This window comes from Hyla sarda, chromosome 3 (assembly GCF_029499605.1).
Source record: "Hyla sarda isolate aHylSar1 chromosome 3, aHylSar1.hap1, whole genome shotgun sequence".
Lineage (NCBI taxonomy): Eukaryota > Metazoa > Chordata > Amphibia > Anura > Hylidae > Hyla > Hyla sarda.
The window spans coordinates 266,052,452-266,069,504 of record NC_079191.1 but is presented as its reverse complement, the minus strand read 5'-3'; the positions used below and the strand labels follow the sequence as shown (position 1 = coordinate 266,069,504).

Genomic DNA, 17,053 nt, shown 5'->3' with positions numbered 1-17,053 from the left:
CTATAGCTCTACAGATGTTGCAAAACTGCAACTCCCAGCAAGCCGAAAACAGCAAACAGCTGTCTCTGCATGCTGGGAGTTGTAGTTGCGATCCCTCCAGCTGTTGCATAACTACATCTCCCAGCATGCCTTTCGGCGATCAGTACATGCTGGGAGTTGAAGTTTTGCAACAGCTGGAGGCACACTGGTTGGAAAATACTGAGTTAGGTAACTGAAGGTTTTCCAACCAGTGTGCCTCCAGCTGTTGCAAAAGTACAACTCCCAGCATGCACGGTCTGTCAGTACATGCTAGGAGTTGTAGTTTTGAAACAGCTGGAGGTTTGCCCCCCCATGTGAACGTACAGGGTACATTCACACTGGCGGGTTTACAGTAAGTTTTCTGCTTCAAGTTTGGGCTGTGGCAAATTTTTCACCGCAGCGCAAACTCCTAGCGGTAAATTCACTGTAAACCCGCCAGTGTGAATGTACCCTAAAAACACTACACTACACATAATAAAGAGTAAAACACAACATATACACCCCCTTACGCTGTCCCCCTAATAAAAAATAAAAAACGTATTGTACGGCAGTGTTTCCAAAACAGAGCCTCCAGCTGTTGCAAAACAACAACTCCCAGCATTTACGGACAGCCACTGACTGTCCAGGCATGCTGGGAGTTTAGCAACAGCTGGAGGCACCCTGTTTGGGAATCACTGGCGTAGAATACCCCTATGTCCACCCCTGTGCAATCCCTAATTTAGTCCTCAAATGCGCATGGCGCTCTCTCACTTCGGAGCCCTGTCGTATTTCAAGGAAACAGTTTAGTGCCACATATGGGGTATCTCCGTACTCGGGAGAAATTGTGTTACTAATTTTGGGGGCTTTTTTTCCTTTTACCCCTTATGAAAAAGAAAAGTTGGGGTCTACACCAGCCTGTTAGTGTAAAAATATTTTTTTTTACACTAACATGCTGGTGTTGTCCTTTACTTTTTATTTTCACGGGAGGTAAAAGGAAAAAAAGACCCCAAAATTTGTAACGCAATTTCTCCTGAGTACGGAGATACCCCATATGTGGGCGTAAAATGCTCTGCGGACGCACAACAAGGCTCAGGAGTGAGAGCACACCATGTACATTTGAGGCCTAAATTGGTGATTTGCACAGGGGTGGCTGATTTTACAGTGGTTCTGACATAAACACAAAACAATAAATACAGACATGTGACCCCATTTTGGAAACGACACCCCTCACGGAACGTAAGGAGGGGTATAGTGAGCCATAACACCCCACAGGTGTTTGACAAATTTTCATTAAAGTTGGATGGGAAAGTGAAAAAAAAAACATTTTTCTCACTAAAATGCTGGTGTCACCCTAAATTTTTCATTTTCATAAGGGAAAATAAAAAAAAGCCCCCCAAAATTTGTAACCCAATTTCTTCTGAGTAAGAGCATACCCCATATGTGGATGTAAAGTGCTCTATGGGTGCACTACAATGCTCAGAAGAGAAGGAGCGCCATTGGGATTTTGAAGAGAAAATTTGTCCGGAATTGAAGGCCACTTGTGTTTACAAAGCCCCCATGGTACCAGAACAATGGACCCCCCCCATATGTGACCCCATTTTGGAAACTACACCCCTCATGTAATGTAATAAGGGGTACAGTGAGCATTTACGCCCCACAGGTGTCTGACAGATTTTTGGAACAGTGATCCGTGAAAATGAAAAATGTAATTTTCCATTTGCACAGCCCACTGTCCCAAAGATCTGTCAAACGCCAGTGGGGTGTAAATGCTCACTGCACCACTTATTAAATTCTGTGAGGGGTGTAGTTTCCAAAATGGGGTCACATGTGGGGGGGGGTCCACTGTTCTGGCACCACGGGGGGCTTTGTAAATGCACATGGCCCCTGACGACCATTCCAAACGAATTCTCTTTCCAAAAGCTCAATGGTGCGCCTCCTCTTCTGAGCATTGTAGTTCGCACGTAGCGCACTTCAGGTCCACTTATGGGGTACCTCCATACTCAGAAGAGACGGGGTTACAAATTTTGGGGGGTATTTTCTGCTATTAACCCTTGCAAAAATGTGAAATTTGGGGGGAAACACACATTTTAGTGAAAAAAAAATATATTTTTTTTTACATATGCAAAAGTCGTGAAACCCGTGTGGGGTATTAAGGCTCACTTTATTCCTTGTTACGTTCCTCAAGGGGTCTAGTTTCCAAAATGGTATGCCATGTGTTTTTTTTTGCTGTTCTGGCACCATAGGGGCTTCCTAAATGCGACATGCCCCCCGAGCAAAATTTGCTCTCAAAAAGTCAAATATCACTCCTTCTCTTCGGAGCATTGTAGTTCGCCCGTAATGCACTTCATGCCAACTTATGGGGTACCTCCATACTCAGAAGAGATGGGGTTACAAATTTTGGGGGGTATTTTCTGCTATTAACCCTTGAAAAAATGTGAAATTTGGGGGGAAACACACATTTTAGTGAAAAAAAAATATTTTTTTTACATATGCAAAAGTCGTGAAACACCTGTGGGGTATTAAGGCTCACTTTATACCTTGTTACGTTCCCCAAGGGGTCTAGTTTCCAAAATGGTATGCCATGTGGGTTATTTTTGCTGTTCTGGCACCATAGGGGCTTCCTAAATGCAACATGCCCCCCAAAAACCATTTCTGAAAAACGTACTCTCCAAAATCCCCTTGTCGCTCCTTCGCTTCTGAGCCCTCTACTACGCCCGCCGAACACTTTACATAGACATATGAGGTATGTGCTTACTCGAGAGAAATTGGGCTACAAATATAAGTATACATTTTCTCCTTTTACCCCTTGTAAAAATTCAAAAATTGGGTTTACAAGAAAATGCGAGTGTAAAAAATAAAGATCGTGAATTTTCTCCTTCACTTTCCTGCTATTCCTGTGAAACACCTAAAGGGTTAAAACACTTACTGATTGTCATTTTGAATACTTTGGGGGGTGTAGTTTTTATAATGGGGTCATTTGTGGGGTATTTCTAATGGGAAGACCCTTCAAATCCACTTCAAACCTGAACTGGTCTCTGAAAAAAAGCGAGGTTCAAAATTTTGTGAAAAATTGGAAAATTGCTGCTGAACTTTGAAGCTCTCTGGTGTCTTCCAAAAGTAAAAACACGTCAATTTTATGATGCAAACATAAAGTAGACATATTGGAAATGTGAATAAAATAAAAAAATATTTTGAATATCCATTTTCCTTGAAGCAGAGAGCTTCAAAGTTAGAAAAATGCAAAATTTTCAAATTTTTCATCAAATTTGGGGATTTTTCACCAAGAAAGGATGCAAGTTACCACAAAATTTTACCACTATGTTAAAGTAGAATATGTCACGAAAAAACTATCTCGGAATCAGATTGATAACTAAAAGCATTCCAGAGTTATTAATGTTTAAAGTGACAGTGGTCAAATGTGCAAAAACCGCTCTGGTCCTAAGGTGTAAAATGGCCTGGTCCTTAAGGGGTTAAACCACTTCCCTCAATTTGAGGAATTCCTAATATATTTGTAATTTTTTTCCCACAAAATTATTTATTGTACCAGATAAACAGCCTTTTAGTCTTGGCACCATTATTTGCGATCTGATGTCCACTGCCTTTTGACAGGCAAAATCTGTCTCTAATAATATTCAAGGCTTCACTCTCATGTCTCATCACCCCTACAAGGATCAGGGCAACTATACCTTGTGTAAACAATAGTGTACCTACTGTTGTGCACCCATATTGTTGCTCACATAGCACCTTGCAAAGCCAGTGCATAAATAACCCTTTCCCCATGCCATAGCAGTGTTTCAAAAACGCAGTCCTCAAGTCCCCCCAACAGGTCCTGTTTTCTGGATTCCCTTAGTCTTTCACAGGTGATATAATTATGGTCCGTGAATCAGGCATCGCTGTTATATCAACTGTGAAAGACTAAGAAAATCCTGAAAACATGACCTGTTGGGGGGACTTGAGGACCGCACATGAGAAACACTAATCTATAGTACTGTAGTCTATATGAATCATCCCCCAGCACAGTCAGCCTGTTCAGTGCATTTACGCTAACACTATGGCATAACCGTAAGGACTAAGTATTGTGCACAGGTGTAAGAACAACACGTCCGCAGCACACGTCATGGATCCAAACTTTATTGACAGCTTAGGCAGAACACAGGCAGTAATTGTTTCGCTTCCAAAGCTTCTTCACAGCCTGTGAAGAAGCTTTGGAAGCAAAACAATTGTTGCCTGTGTTTTGCATAAGCTGTCAATAAAGTTTGGATCCATGACGTGTGCCACAGACATGTTGTTCTTACACCTTTGCTAATTATCTCTGCTGCTGCTGGTCTGCCCTGAGCACCGTCTGGACCTTGTGGAGCGATCATCCGTGTACCTGTTGAACCCCGCATTATATGGTGAATATGTGGTAGTGCCAACTGTGTTCCTTCTCCATATCTTTGTTATACTAAGTATTGTGCTGTGCTGTGATTGGCTAAGCAACTTAGAGAGGAAGTGCCAGTGTGTATTTCTGGCAAACAGCCCACTCCCTGAAATGGAGAGAATGAGAAATAGCTGTGCAACATGGAGGGGACTCTCATGGGCTCTATAATAGCAGTGAATGCACTAATGTCACCTTGTCAGCACTCTGATAAGTTAATATAACAAAACTAGGCAGGTTTTTAAAAACCTTTTGAAACAACAAGTGCCCTTTAAGTATGCAATATTGCATCAGTAGTCAATGCAATCAAAATAGCCAATGTTAATTTCTCAGCACATTAAAAACATACATACATATACAATAAAGAAAATATATATAGCCAATCTGTACTCATAACTTAGTATAGATTATGCAAGAACCCCTTGAAAATTATCCTTGGTGCCTGAAGAGGCATCTCAATAACAGTTATGCAGAAATCAAAAAGTCAAAATAGAACTACTGGGAAGATTAACTAAACTCATCTTTATACAAGTGGATGTATACATATTATATCTATATTATACAGCCATAGATGCTTCTTCTGTCACTGCCTCTGTATGAAATTGGAGTAGGTACAGTACGACCCTATAGGAGTCTAAGACTTACTCATATAGGTTAAGATTTTCTAAATTTACATTAAAATTTGGAGTCATAAAACCCATTCTTATTACTATGGTACCACAGTATAGGGGGGAACATGGACCAGGCAGTTATACAGTTTATGGTTAAAAACTATATGGTTGCATTACAGAGCATGAAATTCATTGCAGCTGTTTAACTTTACATCCATCTTCTTGTGCCGAGTTTTAACACTACATGTAGACTTTCAGATATGAAAAATACCTTTTCATGTAACACTGCATAGGAATTTAACTCTTTATACTCTATATACTTTTATATGGAAATTTTACAAAAAAAAATGCAGCAGTTCCAATAAAATTAAAAATGCATGTAATAATTGCCCATGTGCTTAACACAACTATATACAGTTTTCCCCATAAGTTAAAGAACTTGTCACTTACTTAGAGGGATAAAGCTGAGGCGAGTACTGATGTGCTGATCTTGGACTGTAGCCACTGCTTGTTATTACTGTAAAACATAAAACACGCTTAAAAAACTTAGTACCATAAATAACTTGCATTCACGCTCTAACAGCTTTAGCATAGATCTTAAATGCTGACAAAATGAGTTATTCTAGTGTAAAATAGGACTACAAAGTGTGGATGTATTTGGTACGGAACTAAATCTACATCTTGGCAACAGCAATTATTTGGGGGCCTGCTCTGCAGGAGAATGCTTCACATCCCAGGTACTAAAAAGAAGTACATTGCAGATAGGTAATGTCTCTCTCTCCACATGCATGTGTTAAAAACTATACAGCTATAAGAAATCAATTGAAAATAATAGCCTAAGCTCTCCATGCAAATTCACTTGGTTAGTTCAGAGCAGTACCTTACATAACAAGCATTCATTTTTAAGAGTTAATGTAAATATGTGAGTAATAACTGTATTGCATACAGGGCTGGTAGTGGGGCTCAGCGCCATCGACTTGCTGCAGTTCATCATCTTCTCGACATGGCATCCTAAATCTTTATCTTATGTGGACTAACTCCAAACTTAGTGCAGAAGTGTTTTTTTTTTTTTCCTTTTGCTGAACCATCTGTCTCTATCGAGACAGATGCATGCCAAATATACATTCAGCATAATGGTGAACCCATCCCATCATAGGAAATCCATAGAGAAAACATATAGGGTAATGTTAGGCCAAGTGCTCATGTTTCGCTTTCAAAATGATTAATGTAAGACACTTTCCGTGTAGTGAACATGTAATAAACTCAATTACGTTTCAAGGGAAAATAAATCCTAATTATCACTGAAAATGTAAATAAACTAAGGCCATATTGTTAGTATCACTAATGTGAAGAATATATAGCAATTACTTTATGTCTCTGTATTGGAGAGTAAACATGATTGGAGGAGATTTATCAAAACCTGTCCAGAGGAAAAGTTACTGAGTTGCCCATAGCAACCAATCAGATCGCTACTTTCATTTTGCCAAGGCCTTGTTAAAAATGAAAGAAGCTATTCATGGAGAACTGGGCTGACTTCGCTGTCGGTTACCGGCTCTACCGTAGGGATGGGCTGCACCTCAATGGGGAGAAGCTGTGCATGGGGAGAAGATGGCTAGAAGGGTGGAGGAGTGTTTAAACTAGGGACTGGGGGGGAGGGAACCTATAACATAGAGGGGGAAGATAGTGTAGATAGAGAGGGGGACTTATTAATATACCTGGGGGTGGAGTGGAGGGGGGGGTTAGAATAGATAATAGGGATAGGCATCAATGGAAGAAAAAACATACACCATTGAATTGCATGTTGACTAATGCCAGAAGTCTGTCCAATAAAACTTATGAACTGGAGTGGTTGATGTCTGAGGAAAATTATGACATAGTGGGTATAACAGAGACTTGGTTGGTCGATAGCTGTGACTGGGCGGTCAACATACATACAGGGTTATAGTTTATTTAGGAAGGATCGGATAAAACGGAAAGGGGGAGGAGTCTGTCTGTATGTGAAATCAAGTCTGAAGGCCGCACTGTGGGAGGATATATGGGAGGGAGACGATACTGTGGAAGCATTATGGGTAGAAATATATGGAGATTAAAATAAAAAAAATCTGATAGGGGTTTGTTATAAGCCACAAACATAATGGAAGAGACAGAAGATCAATTACTGAGTCAAAAAGACAAGGCAGCAAATCAGAATGATGTGATAATAATGGGGGACTTTAACTATGCTGATATAAACTGGGAGACTGAGACCTGTGAATCTCATAAAGGAAACAGGTTTCTGACTAAAACTAAAGGCAATTATCTGTCCCAAATGGTGCAGAGCCCGACCAGAGGGGACGCCCTACTAGATTTAATATTAACCAACAGACCTGACAGACTAACTAATGTGCAGGTAAAAGAACACCTAGGAAATAGTGATCATAATATAATACATTATAATTTATTCTTCAATAAGGGAATCACTCGAGGGGCCACAAAAACAATTAACTTTAGGAAAGCAAAGTTTGATCAACTCAGAGAAGCCCTTAGCAATATTTAATGGGATATTGTCCTCAAAAACAAGAATACTGACACTAAATGGGAGACTTTTAAAGATATCTTAAATTATCACTGTAATAAATATATACCTTATGGGAATAAAAGGGTCAGAAATAAAAGAAAACCAATATGGATGAATAAAAACATTAAAGGGGCAATACAGGATACAAATAAAGCATTTAATATACTAAAACAGGACAGCAGTGAAGAAGCATTAAAAAGCTATAGAGAAAAATGTAAAATATGTAAAAAAAAAAACAATAAAAGCCGCCAAAATAGTGACAGAAAAACTCATTGCCAAAGAGAATAAAACCAACCCCAAAATGTTCTTTAACTATATAAATAGCAAAAAAGTAGAAAATGAAAGTGTAGGCCCTTTAAAAAATGATAAAGAAGAAATTATAAACGGGGATAAGGAAAAAGCAAATATATTAAACAAATTCTTCTCCACTGTGTTCACAGAGGAAAATGAAATGTCAGGTGAAATACAGTGAGATAAGGTAAACTCCCCAGTACAGGTCACCTGTCTAACCCAGGAAGAAGTACAGTGCCACCTACAAAATATCAAAACAGACAAATCACCAGGTCCAGATGGCATTCATCCCCGTGTTCTAAAGGAATTAAGTAATGTTATAGACAGACCCCTATTTTTAATATTCCGGAACTCTATAGTAACAGGGACTGTTCCCCAGGACTGGCGCATAGCAAATGTGGTACCAATATTTAACCCCTTAAGGACTCAGGGTTTTTCCGTTTTTGCACTTTCGTTTTTTCCTCCTTGCCTTTTAAAAATCATAACCCTTTCAAATTTTCGACCTAAAAAATCCATATTATGGCTTATTTTTTGCGTAACCAATTCTACTTTGCAGTGACATCAGTCATTTTACCCAAAAATTCACGACGAAACGGGAAAAAAATCATTGTGCGACAAAATCGAAGAAAAAACGCCATTTTGTAACTTTTGGGGGCTTCCGTTTCTACGCAGTGCATATTTCGGTAAAAATGACACCTTATCATTATTCTGTAGGTCCATACAGTTAAAATGATACCCTACTTATATAGGTTTGATTTTGTCGTACTTCTGGAAAAAATCATAACTACATGCAGGAAAATTTGTAAGTTTCAAAATGTCCTCTTCTGACCCCTATAACTTTTTTATTTTTCCACGTACAGGGCGGTATGAGGGCTAATTTTTTGTGCCGTGATCTGAAGTTTTTATTGGTATGATTTTTGTTTTGATCGGACTTTTTGATCACTTTTTATTTTTTAATGGTATAAAAAGTGACCAAAATACGCTTTTTTGACTTTGGAATTTTTTTGCGCGTACGCCATTGACCGTGCGGTTTAATTAATGATATATTTTTAGTTCGGACATTTATGCACGCGGCGATACCACATATGTTTATGACTAGCCGGGATACTTTCGCTTTAGACCGCCGCTTCTAAAGGGTTAATACCACACATCGCCGCGATCGGCGATGTGTGGTATTAGCCGCGGGTCCCGGCCATTGATGAGCGCCGGGACCGACGCGATGTGATGCGGGGTTCATATCGCGGGAGCCGGCGCAGGACGTAAATATACGTCCTGCATCGTTAAAGGGTTAAAAAGGGAACAAAAGGTGACCCAGGGAATTGTAGGCCTGTTAATTTAACCTCGGTTGTATGTAAATTGTTTGAGGGTTTTCTAAGGGATGCTATTTTGGAGTATCTTAATAAAAATAAACGTATGACCCCATATCAGCATGGCTTTATGAGGGATCGGTCCTGTCAAACTAACCTGATCAGCTTTTATGAGGAGGTGAGCTCCAGACTGGACCAGGGGCAATCGCTGGATGTCGTATATCTGGATTTTTTCAAAGCATTTGATACGGTCAACATAAAAGGTTGGTGCATAAAATGAGAAGGATTGGGCTGGGGGAGAATGTGTGCAAGTCGGTAAGTAAGTAATAGGAAACAGTGATAGGAAACAGGGGGTGGTTATTAATTATACTTATTCTGATTTTGTGACTGTTACTAGTGGGGTACCACAGGGGTCCGTCTTGGGTCCTGTTCTTTTTAATATATTTATTAATGACCTTGTAGAGGGGTTGAACAGTAAAGTAACAATGTTTGCAGATGATACTAAACTCAGTACACTGATACAAATGGATCTGGATAGGTTGGAGGTTTGGGCTGGGAAGTGGCAAATGAGGTTCAACACTGATAAATGTAAGGTAATGCACATGGGGAGGAAAAATCCGGGCTGAGGTTATGTATTAAATGAGAGAACACTTGAGACGACTGACATGGAAAAGGACTTAGGAGTCTTAGTTAACAGTAAATTTAGCTGTAGTGACCAGTGTCGGGCAGCTGCTGCCAAGGCAAACAAAACCATGGGGTGCATCAATAGGGGCATAGATGCCCACGACAAGGAAATAATTCTACCGTTGAACAAATCACTAGTCAGACCACACATAGAATACTGTGTACAGTACTGGCCACCAGTATACAAGAAAGATATAGTGGAGCTGGAGATGGTTCAAAGACGGGCAACCAGAGTAATACGGGGAATTGAAGGACTACAGTACCCAGAAAGATTTTAGAATTAGGGTTATTTAGTTTAGAAAAAAGAAGGCTTAGGGGAGATCTAATAACTATATATAAATATATTAGGGGACCGTACATAGATCTTTCCCATGATCTATTTATAACCAGGACTGTATCTATAACAAGGGGGCATCCTATACGTTTAGAGGAAAGAAGGTTTCTACACCTGCACAGACTTCTTTACTGTAAGAGCAGTGAGACTGTGGAATTCTCTGCCTGAGGAGGTGGTCATGGTGAAGTTCAAAACGGGTCTGGATGCATTCTTGGAGAATAATAACATCGCTGGTTATGTATACTAGATTTATAGGGACAGAACGTTGATCCAGGGATTTATTCTGACTGCCATATTTGGAGTCGGGAAGGAATTTTTACCTCTAGTATGAGGGTTTTTTTGCCTTCCTCTGGATCAACTCAATAGGGACTCATTAGGGATATAGGTTGAACTTGATGGACTCTGGTCTTTTTTCAACCTCATGAATTATGTTACTATGTTACTAGGTTTTGCTAAATCTCCCCCGATTATGTGGCAATGAAGACTACATTTACCATCCAGCTACACTGGAGAACCACAGGAATAGGATTTTATTCATCGCAAAGATAAGCTCCAGTAAAAACCACACACCGCAACAATAATAATATCTGTACAATAGCCATATTCTGTAAATACTAAGTATCGGATGCTACTATGGGCCATTTAAAATTGGTTATTTACGCATTTACGGAAGACGCCTGCTCAGAAGTCTCATCCCTGCGGCTCACATGTTGCAGGCATGTAAAAAGGGAGATAGCTGCCTGTGGCAATGTGGTTTAGGTAAGTATTGTCGTTTTTATTTTTCTTCTGTTTTGGGCACTGTGACCATTTAGGTGGCAGAGGTGGCATTATTACAACCTGAGGGAATAGTAAAGGGGGCATTATTATTATATGGGGGGGGGGGTTAGAGAACAGGGTGCATTATTATTATTATATGTAAAGGCCCATGACAGGGGGCATTTTTACCACTTGAGGGCACAGGACACAAGGCATTATTACCACTTGGGGGCACATGACAGGGGGCAATATCACAACATGGGGCACAGGACAAGAGCCTTATTATTATTTGTGGGTGCACAGAACAGGAGGGATAATTATTATTATATTTGGGGGTCACAGGACTGAGGGCATTATAACAACTGGGGGAACAGGATATGAGGCATTATTACAAATTGGGGGCACAGGACATAGGCCATTATTACAACTTGGGGGAATAGAACAGAGAGTATCTTTACCTATTGGGAGCACAGGACAGGGGGCATTATTACAACTTGGAGGCACAGGACAGAGGGCATTTTTACCATTTGGGAGCACAGGGGGGGTATTATTACTACTTGGCACAGAATACTTTTAGTTTTTTTACTGTATGGTAGGGCAGCATGGGGAATATTACTACTGTATCGAGGCATGGGGACAGTATTACTTTATGAAGGCATGGGGACATTATTACTATATGGAGGCACGAGAGAACATTATTACTACAGTATATACAGACATTTTTACTGTGTTGAAGTACCATTGGGGGATTAGTTATAAATGAGATCACTGTTGGGGCATATTAGTGAGTAAGGGGGGTAAGGGGGGGGGCACAGTTAGGGCATTATTATTGAGAACATTAATATATATATATATATATATATATATATATATATATATATATGATGGTACGCTACTTTGCACAGACAAGTCACATTTGGGGGAAAGTCATCATGACATCTGAGATGGATGGGGAAGAAAAGAGAAACATCATAAAAGATGCTGGAAGAATCTGTAGTATAATCACTTGTATGAGCTGTATACTGGTATTTACCTCTATTTGGTGCATAGTAAAATCGCGTAGACCTTTACTGTCGCTGCAGGGTGTGGGGAGGGATTGATTTCTACACCAGGTAACATCAACTCTACTTGGAAATAAACTAAAGCATGAATGTCCCTCTTATTTCTTTACTGTATACTATACAGACATATTATTAGCTTCTTAATTTTACATTCAACATATTATACAGAGTTGTCTATATTATCTACCACCACAGGTACAAACATCATTGTGTTGTGTTTTCACAACTTATCCTTATGACTAACTGTTTTATGAATGTACAGTTAAAGGAGTAGTCCAGTAGTGAACAAGTGGTGAACAACTTATCCCCTATCCTAAGGATAGGGGATAAGTTGCAGACCGCGGGGGGTCCAACCGCTGGGGCCCCCCGCGATCTCCTGTACGGGGCCCCGACAGCCCGCGTGAAGGGGTGGTGTTGACCCCCGCACGAAGCGGCGGCCGACACGCCCCCTCAATAAAACTCTATGGCAGAGCCGGAGTTCTGCCTTCGGCAATCTCCGGCTCTGCTATAGCGATGTATTGAGGGGGCGTGTCAGCCGCCGCTTCGTGCGGGGGTCGACACCCGCTATCTGGCTGGAGAGCCTGGCCCCCGTACAGAGAGATCGCAGGGGGCCCCAGCAGTCGGACCCCCTGTGATCTCAAACTTATCCCCTATCCTTAGGATAGGGGATAAGTTTTTCCGCACTGGACTACTACTTTACTGTGCTCAAACACACTAGTAAGTTGGCTGAGCCCAATGATGGCAACAGGATTGGACAACTTATTCCTATCTTACTAAAACACCTCTTTCTGCTCCAGCCCCCCCCCCCCCCCCCCCCCCGACCTGTTTGCAGCTGTTGGAAGTGGCCTGTAAGCCAAAAACATCTGGGAAATCCGTCTCAATCAATTTGCATAATTCCCGTTGACATTAAAGGGGTACTCCGGTGGAAAACAATTCCAGAAGGTTAAACAGATTTGTAAATTACTCTATTAAAAATCTTAATCCTTTCAGTACTTATCAGCTGCTGTATGCTCCAGAGGAAGTTGAGTTGTTTTTCTATGTCTGACCACAGTGCTCCCTCTCTCTGTCACTTTAACCCCTTAAGGACTTTCCTCCTCACCTTTTAAAAATCATAACCCCTTTCAATTTTGCACCTACAGACTCATATGATGGCTTTTTTTTTGGTTTGTTTTTGCGCCACCAATTCTGCTTTGTAATGACATCAGTCATTTTACCTAAAAATCTACGGAGAAAAAATAAATAAATCAATGTGCGACAAAATTGAAAAAATAAACGCCATTTTGTAACTTTTGGGGGCTTCAATTTCTACGCAGTGCATTTTTCAGTAAAAATGATGCATTCCTTTTATTTTGTAGGTCCATATGATTAACCTCTTAAGGACCCGTGACGTACGCGTATGTCATGAGTCCACTCTATAATGTGGGGCCACGGCATCTAACAATGGCCGGGACCCGTGGTTCGCGCTATTAACCCTTTAGACGCTTAACCCTTTAACTTTGAACGCCGCGCCTAAAGTGAAAGTGAAACCATGCCGGTTAGCTCAGGGAGAAATCCTGGCATCCCGGCAAAATCGCGGCATCCCGAACAGCTTACAAGACAGCTGGAGGACCCCTACCTGCCTCTTCACTGTCCGATCGCCAAATGACTGGTCAGTGCCTGAGATCCAGGCAGGAGCAGTCAAGCGGCAGAATCATGGATCAGTGGTTTCTTATGAGAAACCACTGATCAATGTAAAAGTGTGTGCAGTGTTATAGCCCCCTATTAACACATCCCCTAATAAAAGTTTGAATCACCCCCCTTTTCTCATAAAAAAAACAGTGTAAATAAAAATAAAAATAAACATATGTGGTATTGCCACGTGCGGAAATGTCCGAGTTATAAAAATATATCATTAATTAAACCGCACGGTCAATGGCGTAAGCGCAAAAAAAATTCCAAAGTCCAAAATAGTGCATTTTTGGTCACTTTTTACATCATGAAAAAATGAATAAAAAGCGATCAATAAGTCCGATCAATGCAAAAATGGTACCGCTAAAAACTTGAGATCACAGCGCAAAAAATTAGCCCTCATACCGCCCCATATGGGGAAAAATAAAAAGTTATTGGGGTCAGAAGATGATGGTGACGTCCGATATTAACCATGATATCGGGGGAGCCGGCACAGGACGTAAATTACGTCCTGCGTCGTAAATTTTCATTTTCGCTTCCAAATTTAACAAAAATTTGTCAAACACCTGTGGGTCGTTAAGGCTCACTATACCCCTAGTTACGTTCTGTGATGGGGTGTAGTTTCCAAAATGGAATTTTTTTGTGTTAATGTCAGAACTGCTGTAACTATCAGCCACCCCTGTGCAAATCACAAATTTAGACCTCAAATGTACATGGTGCGCTCTCACTCCTGAGCCTTGTTGTGCGCCCATAGAGCCCTTTACGTCCACATATGGGGCATTTCCGTACTCAGGAGAAAATGTGTTACAAAGTTTGGGGGTCTTTTTTTCCTTTTACCTCTTGTGAACATGAAAAGAATGGGGCACCTCCAGCATGTTAGTGACATTTTTTTTTTTTTACACTAACAAGCTGGTGTAGACCCAACTTTTCCTTTTCATAAGAGGTAAAAGGAGAAAAAGCCCCCCAAAATTTGCAACACAATTGCTCCTGAGTACGAAAATACCCCATATGTGGCCCTAAACTGTTGCCTTAAAATACGACAGGGCTCCAAAGTGAGAGAGCTATGCGTATTTGAGGCCTAAATTAGGGATTTGCATAGGGACAGACCCAGATGAAAGTATGGTGTTTGCCTCCACCTCCAAAAATACTGTATGGCAGAGGTTTCCAAACAGGGTGCCTCCAGCTGTTGCAAACTCCCAGCATGCCAGGACATTCAGTGGCTGTCCAGCAATGCTGGGATTTGTTGTTTCGCAACAGCTGAAGGCTCCGCTTTGGAAACACTGCCGTACGAGATGTTTTTAATTCTTTATTGCAAGGGTGCGTGCATATGTAGTCTTTTGCTCTTTTTTTGTGTTAGTGTAGTGTAGTGTAGTCTCTTTAGGGTACAGTCACACGGGCGAGGGTTCACAGCAAAACTCGCTGTAAAGCCCCTCCCGTGTGAATGTACCCTTTACATTGACATGGGAGGGGGGGGGGGGGGGGGGAGAGGTGCACAGATCTCCAGCTGTTGCAAAACAACAACCCCAGCATGCACTGACAGATAGTGGATACTGGGAGATATAGTTTTGCAACAGCTGAAGGCACACTGGTTGTGAAACACTGAGAGTTTGTTACTTAACTCAGTGTTTCACAACCAGTGTGCCTTCAGCTGTTGCAAAACTACAACTCTGTTATGCAACAGCTGGAGGCGCACTACTACAACTCCTAGCATGCCCTTTGGCTGTTCGTGCATGGTGGGAGTTGTAGTTATGCAAGAGCTGGAGGCACACTTTTTTCATAGAAGCCAAAGGGCATGCTGGGAGTTGTAGTTGTTAGAGATAAGCGAAGTTACAGTAATTCAATTCGTCACAAACTTCTCAGCTCAGCAGTTGCTCACTTTAGCCTGCATAAATTAGTTCAGCTTTCAGGTGCTTCGGTAGGCTGGAAAAGGTGGATACAGTCCTAGGAGAAAGTCTTCTAGGACTGTATCCACCTTTTTCAGCCCACCGGAGCATCTGAAAGCTGAACTAATTTATGCAGGCTAAAGTCAGCAACTGCCGAGCCGAGAAGTTTGTGACGAATCGAATCACTGTAACTTCGCTCATCTCTAGTAGTTGTGCCTCCAGCTGTTGCATAACTACAACTCCCAGCATTCCCTTTGGCTGTGCATGCTGGGAGTTGTTGCTAAGCAACAGCAGGAGGCAAACAGCGCTTACCTCTTGCTGTTGGATCCACTGACCGCCGGGACCGTCGCCACTCAGGAGACCTCCGCCACTCCGGACCCCGTTACCCTGGGTGAGCCTCCCCACACCCCTCGACGATAATCACCCACTGATGCCGCCCAACGGGACGCGTAACTGGTCGGCTGGTCTGGCCGACTAATCACGCTGATTGTGAGGTGGCACCGATGCCACCTCACCCCTGCTGGGCAAGGGCGATTGGTGCCATCTCAGACTGCACCAATCACCCTTTTTTTCAGGGTCAACGGGTCACTGGTGACCCGATTCACCAGGAATCACCACAAATCGCCGGTCTGAATACATGTCGGGTTAACAATAGTAAATCAGGGCCAATGTGTGTATATGTATACAGTTAGGATAGCGATAAAGCACTCCCAGTCAAAGAACTGATGCTAAAGTACCCAATTCTTGGTAAAATGTATAAAGTCACTTGGAACTCCAATTTTTAAATATAAGTAGACTGTATTATCAATTCAATAATGGATCGCTAATAAAGTGAAAGCATATTTCAAAATTGGTGTCCCAAGTAAATGTATGCACTGTGTTTATTTGGTGTGTATGTATATAGTGAATATTGTGTGTGTGTTTTGTGGAGCAAAAGGTTAGGGGTTGTGCTGAATTCTCATTTTAAAGTATTGTAGGCTATGAAAATGATTGAGAGGGGTGTTGGCTGATGAAATCTTTTCACTGGTTGACTGATCTGTTAAACAGCCCTAACGGAGGGCTTGTGACATACGTAACTGACACAACATAGCAGTTATGAAAAACTTGAAAATGCCCCTGGGATTCACAATAGGCATAAACTGATCCTAAAATGTAGCTTAAAAAATTGGTCAAAATATTTTCATTGTTTGTAAAGCTTTGGCCGATTATGACCTAATGCAATGGATATCATGTGTAGTCACTGCTTGATCATGTGTTGTTATTAAAATATTTATCTTCTTAGTTTTCTCGTCTCATTTGTCTACACAATTCATGAACATGAACTGAAGTAAAAAGTAAATCCTTTAATGCAACATTTTCCAGTTGAGTATTATTAAGAAATCTGACCTTCAGGGGAGTCCTTTATTCTCTAGAGAAAGCTTATATTTCCCATAATGTATAGCTCTATAGAAGTATCTTCTTAGAAACCATCACTTACTGCATTACAG

At 41.2% G+C, this 17,053-nt stretch overlaps 1 protein-coding gene across 10 annotated transcripts in view; it reads right to left on the bottom strand.

The window, feature by feature from the left end:
- The window catches only part of EYA4 (EYA transcriptional coactivator and phosphatase 4), a 401,807-nt gene that overhangs the window by 99,895 nt on the left and 284,859 nt on the right, over positions 1–17,053 (bottom strand). For all 10 annotated transcript variants that reach the window (XR_008891352.1, XM_056566571.1, XM_056566572.1 and 7 more), the window contains one exon: positions 5,476–5,542. Coding sequence is in view for 9 of the 10 variants with exons in the window: in XM_056566571.1 (XP_056422546.1) it covers positions 5,476–5,542 (67 nt within the window). In the remaining variant the exon portion in view is untranslated. The remainder of the gene's footprint in view (positions 1–5,475; positions 5,543–17,053) is intronic.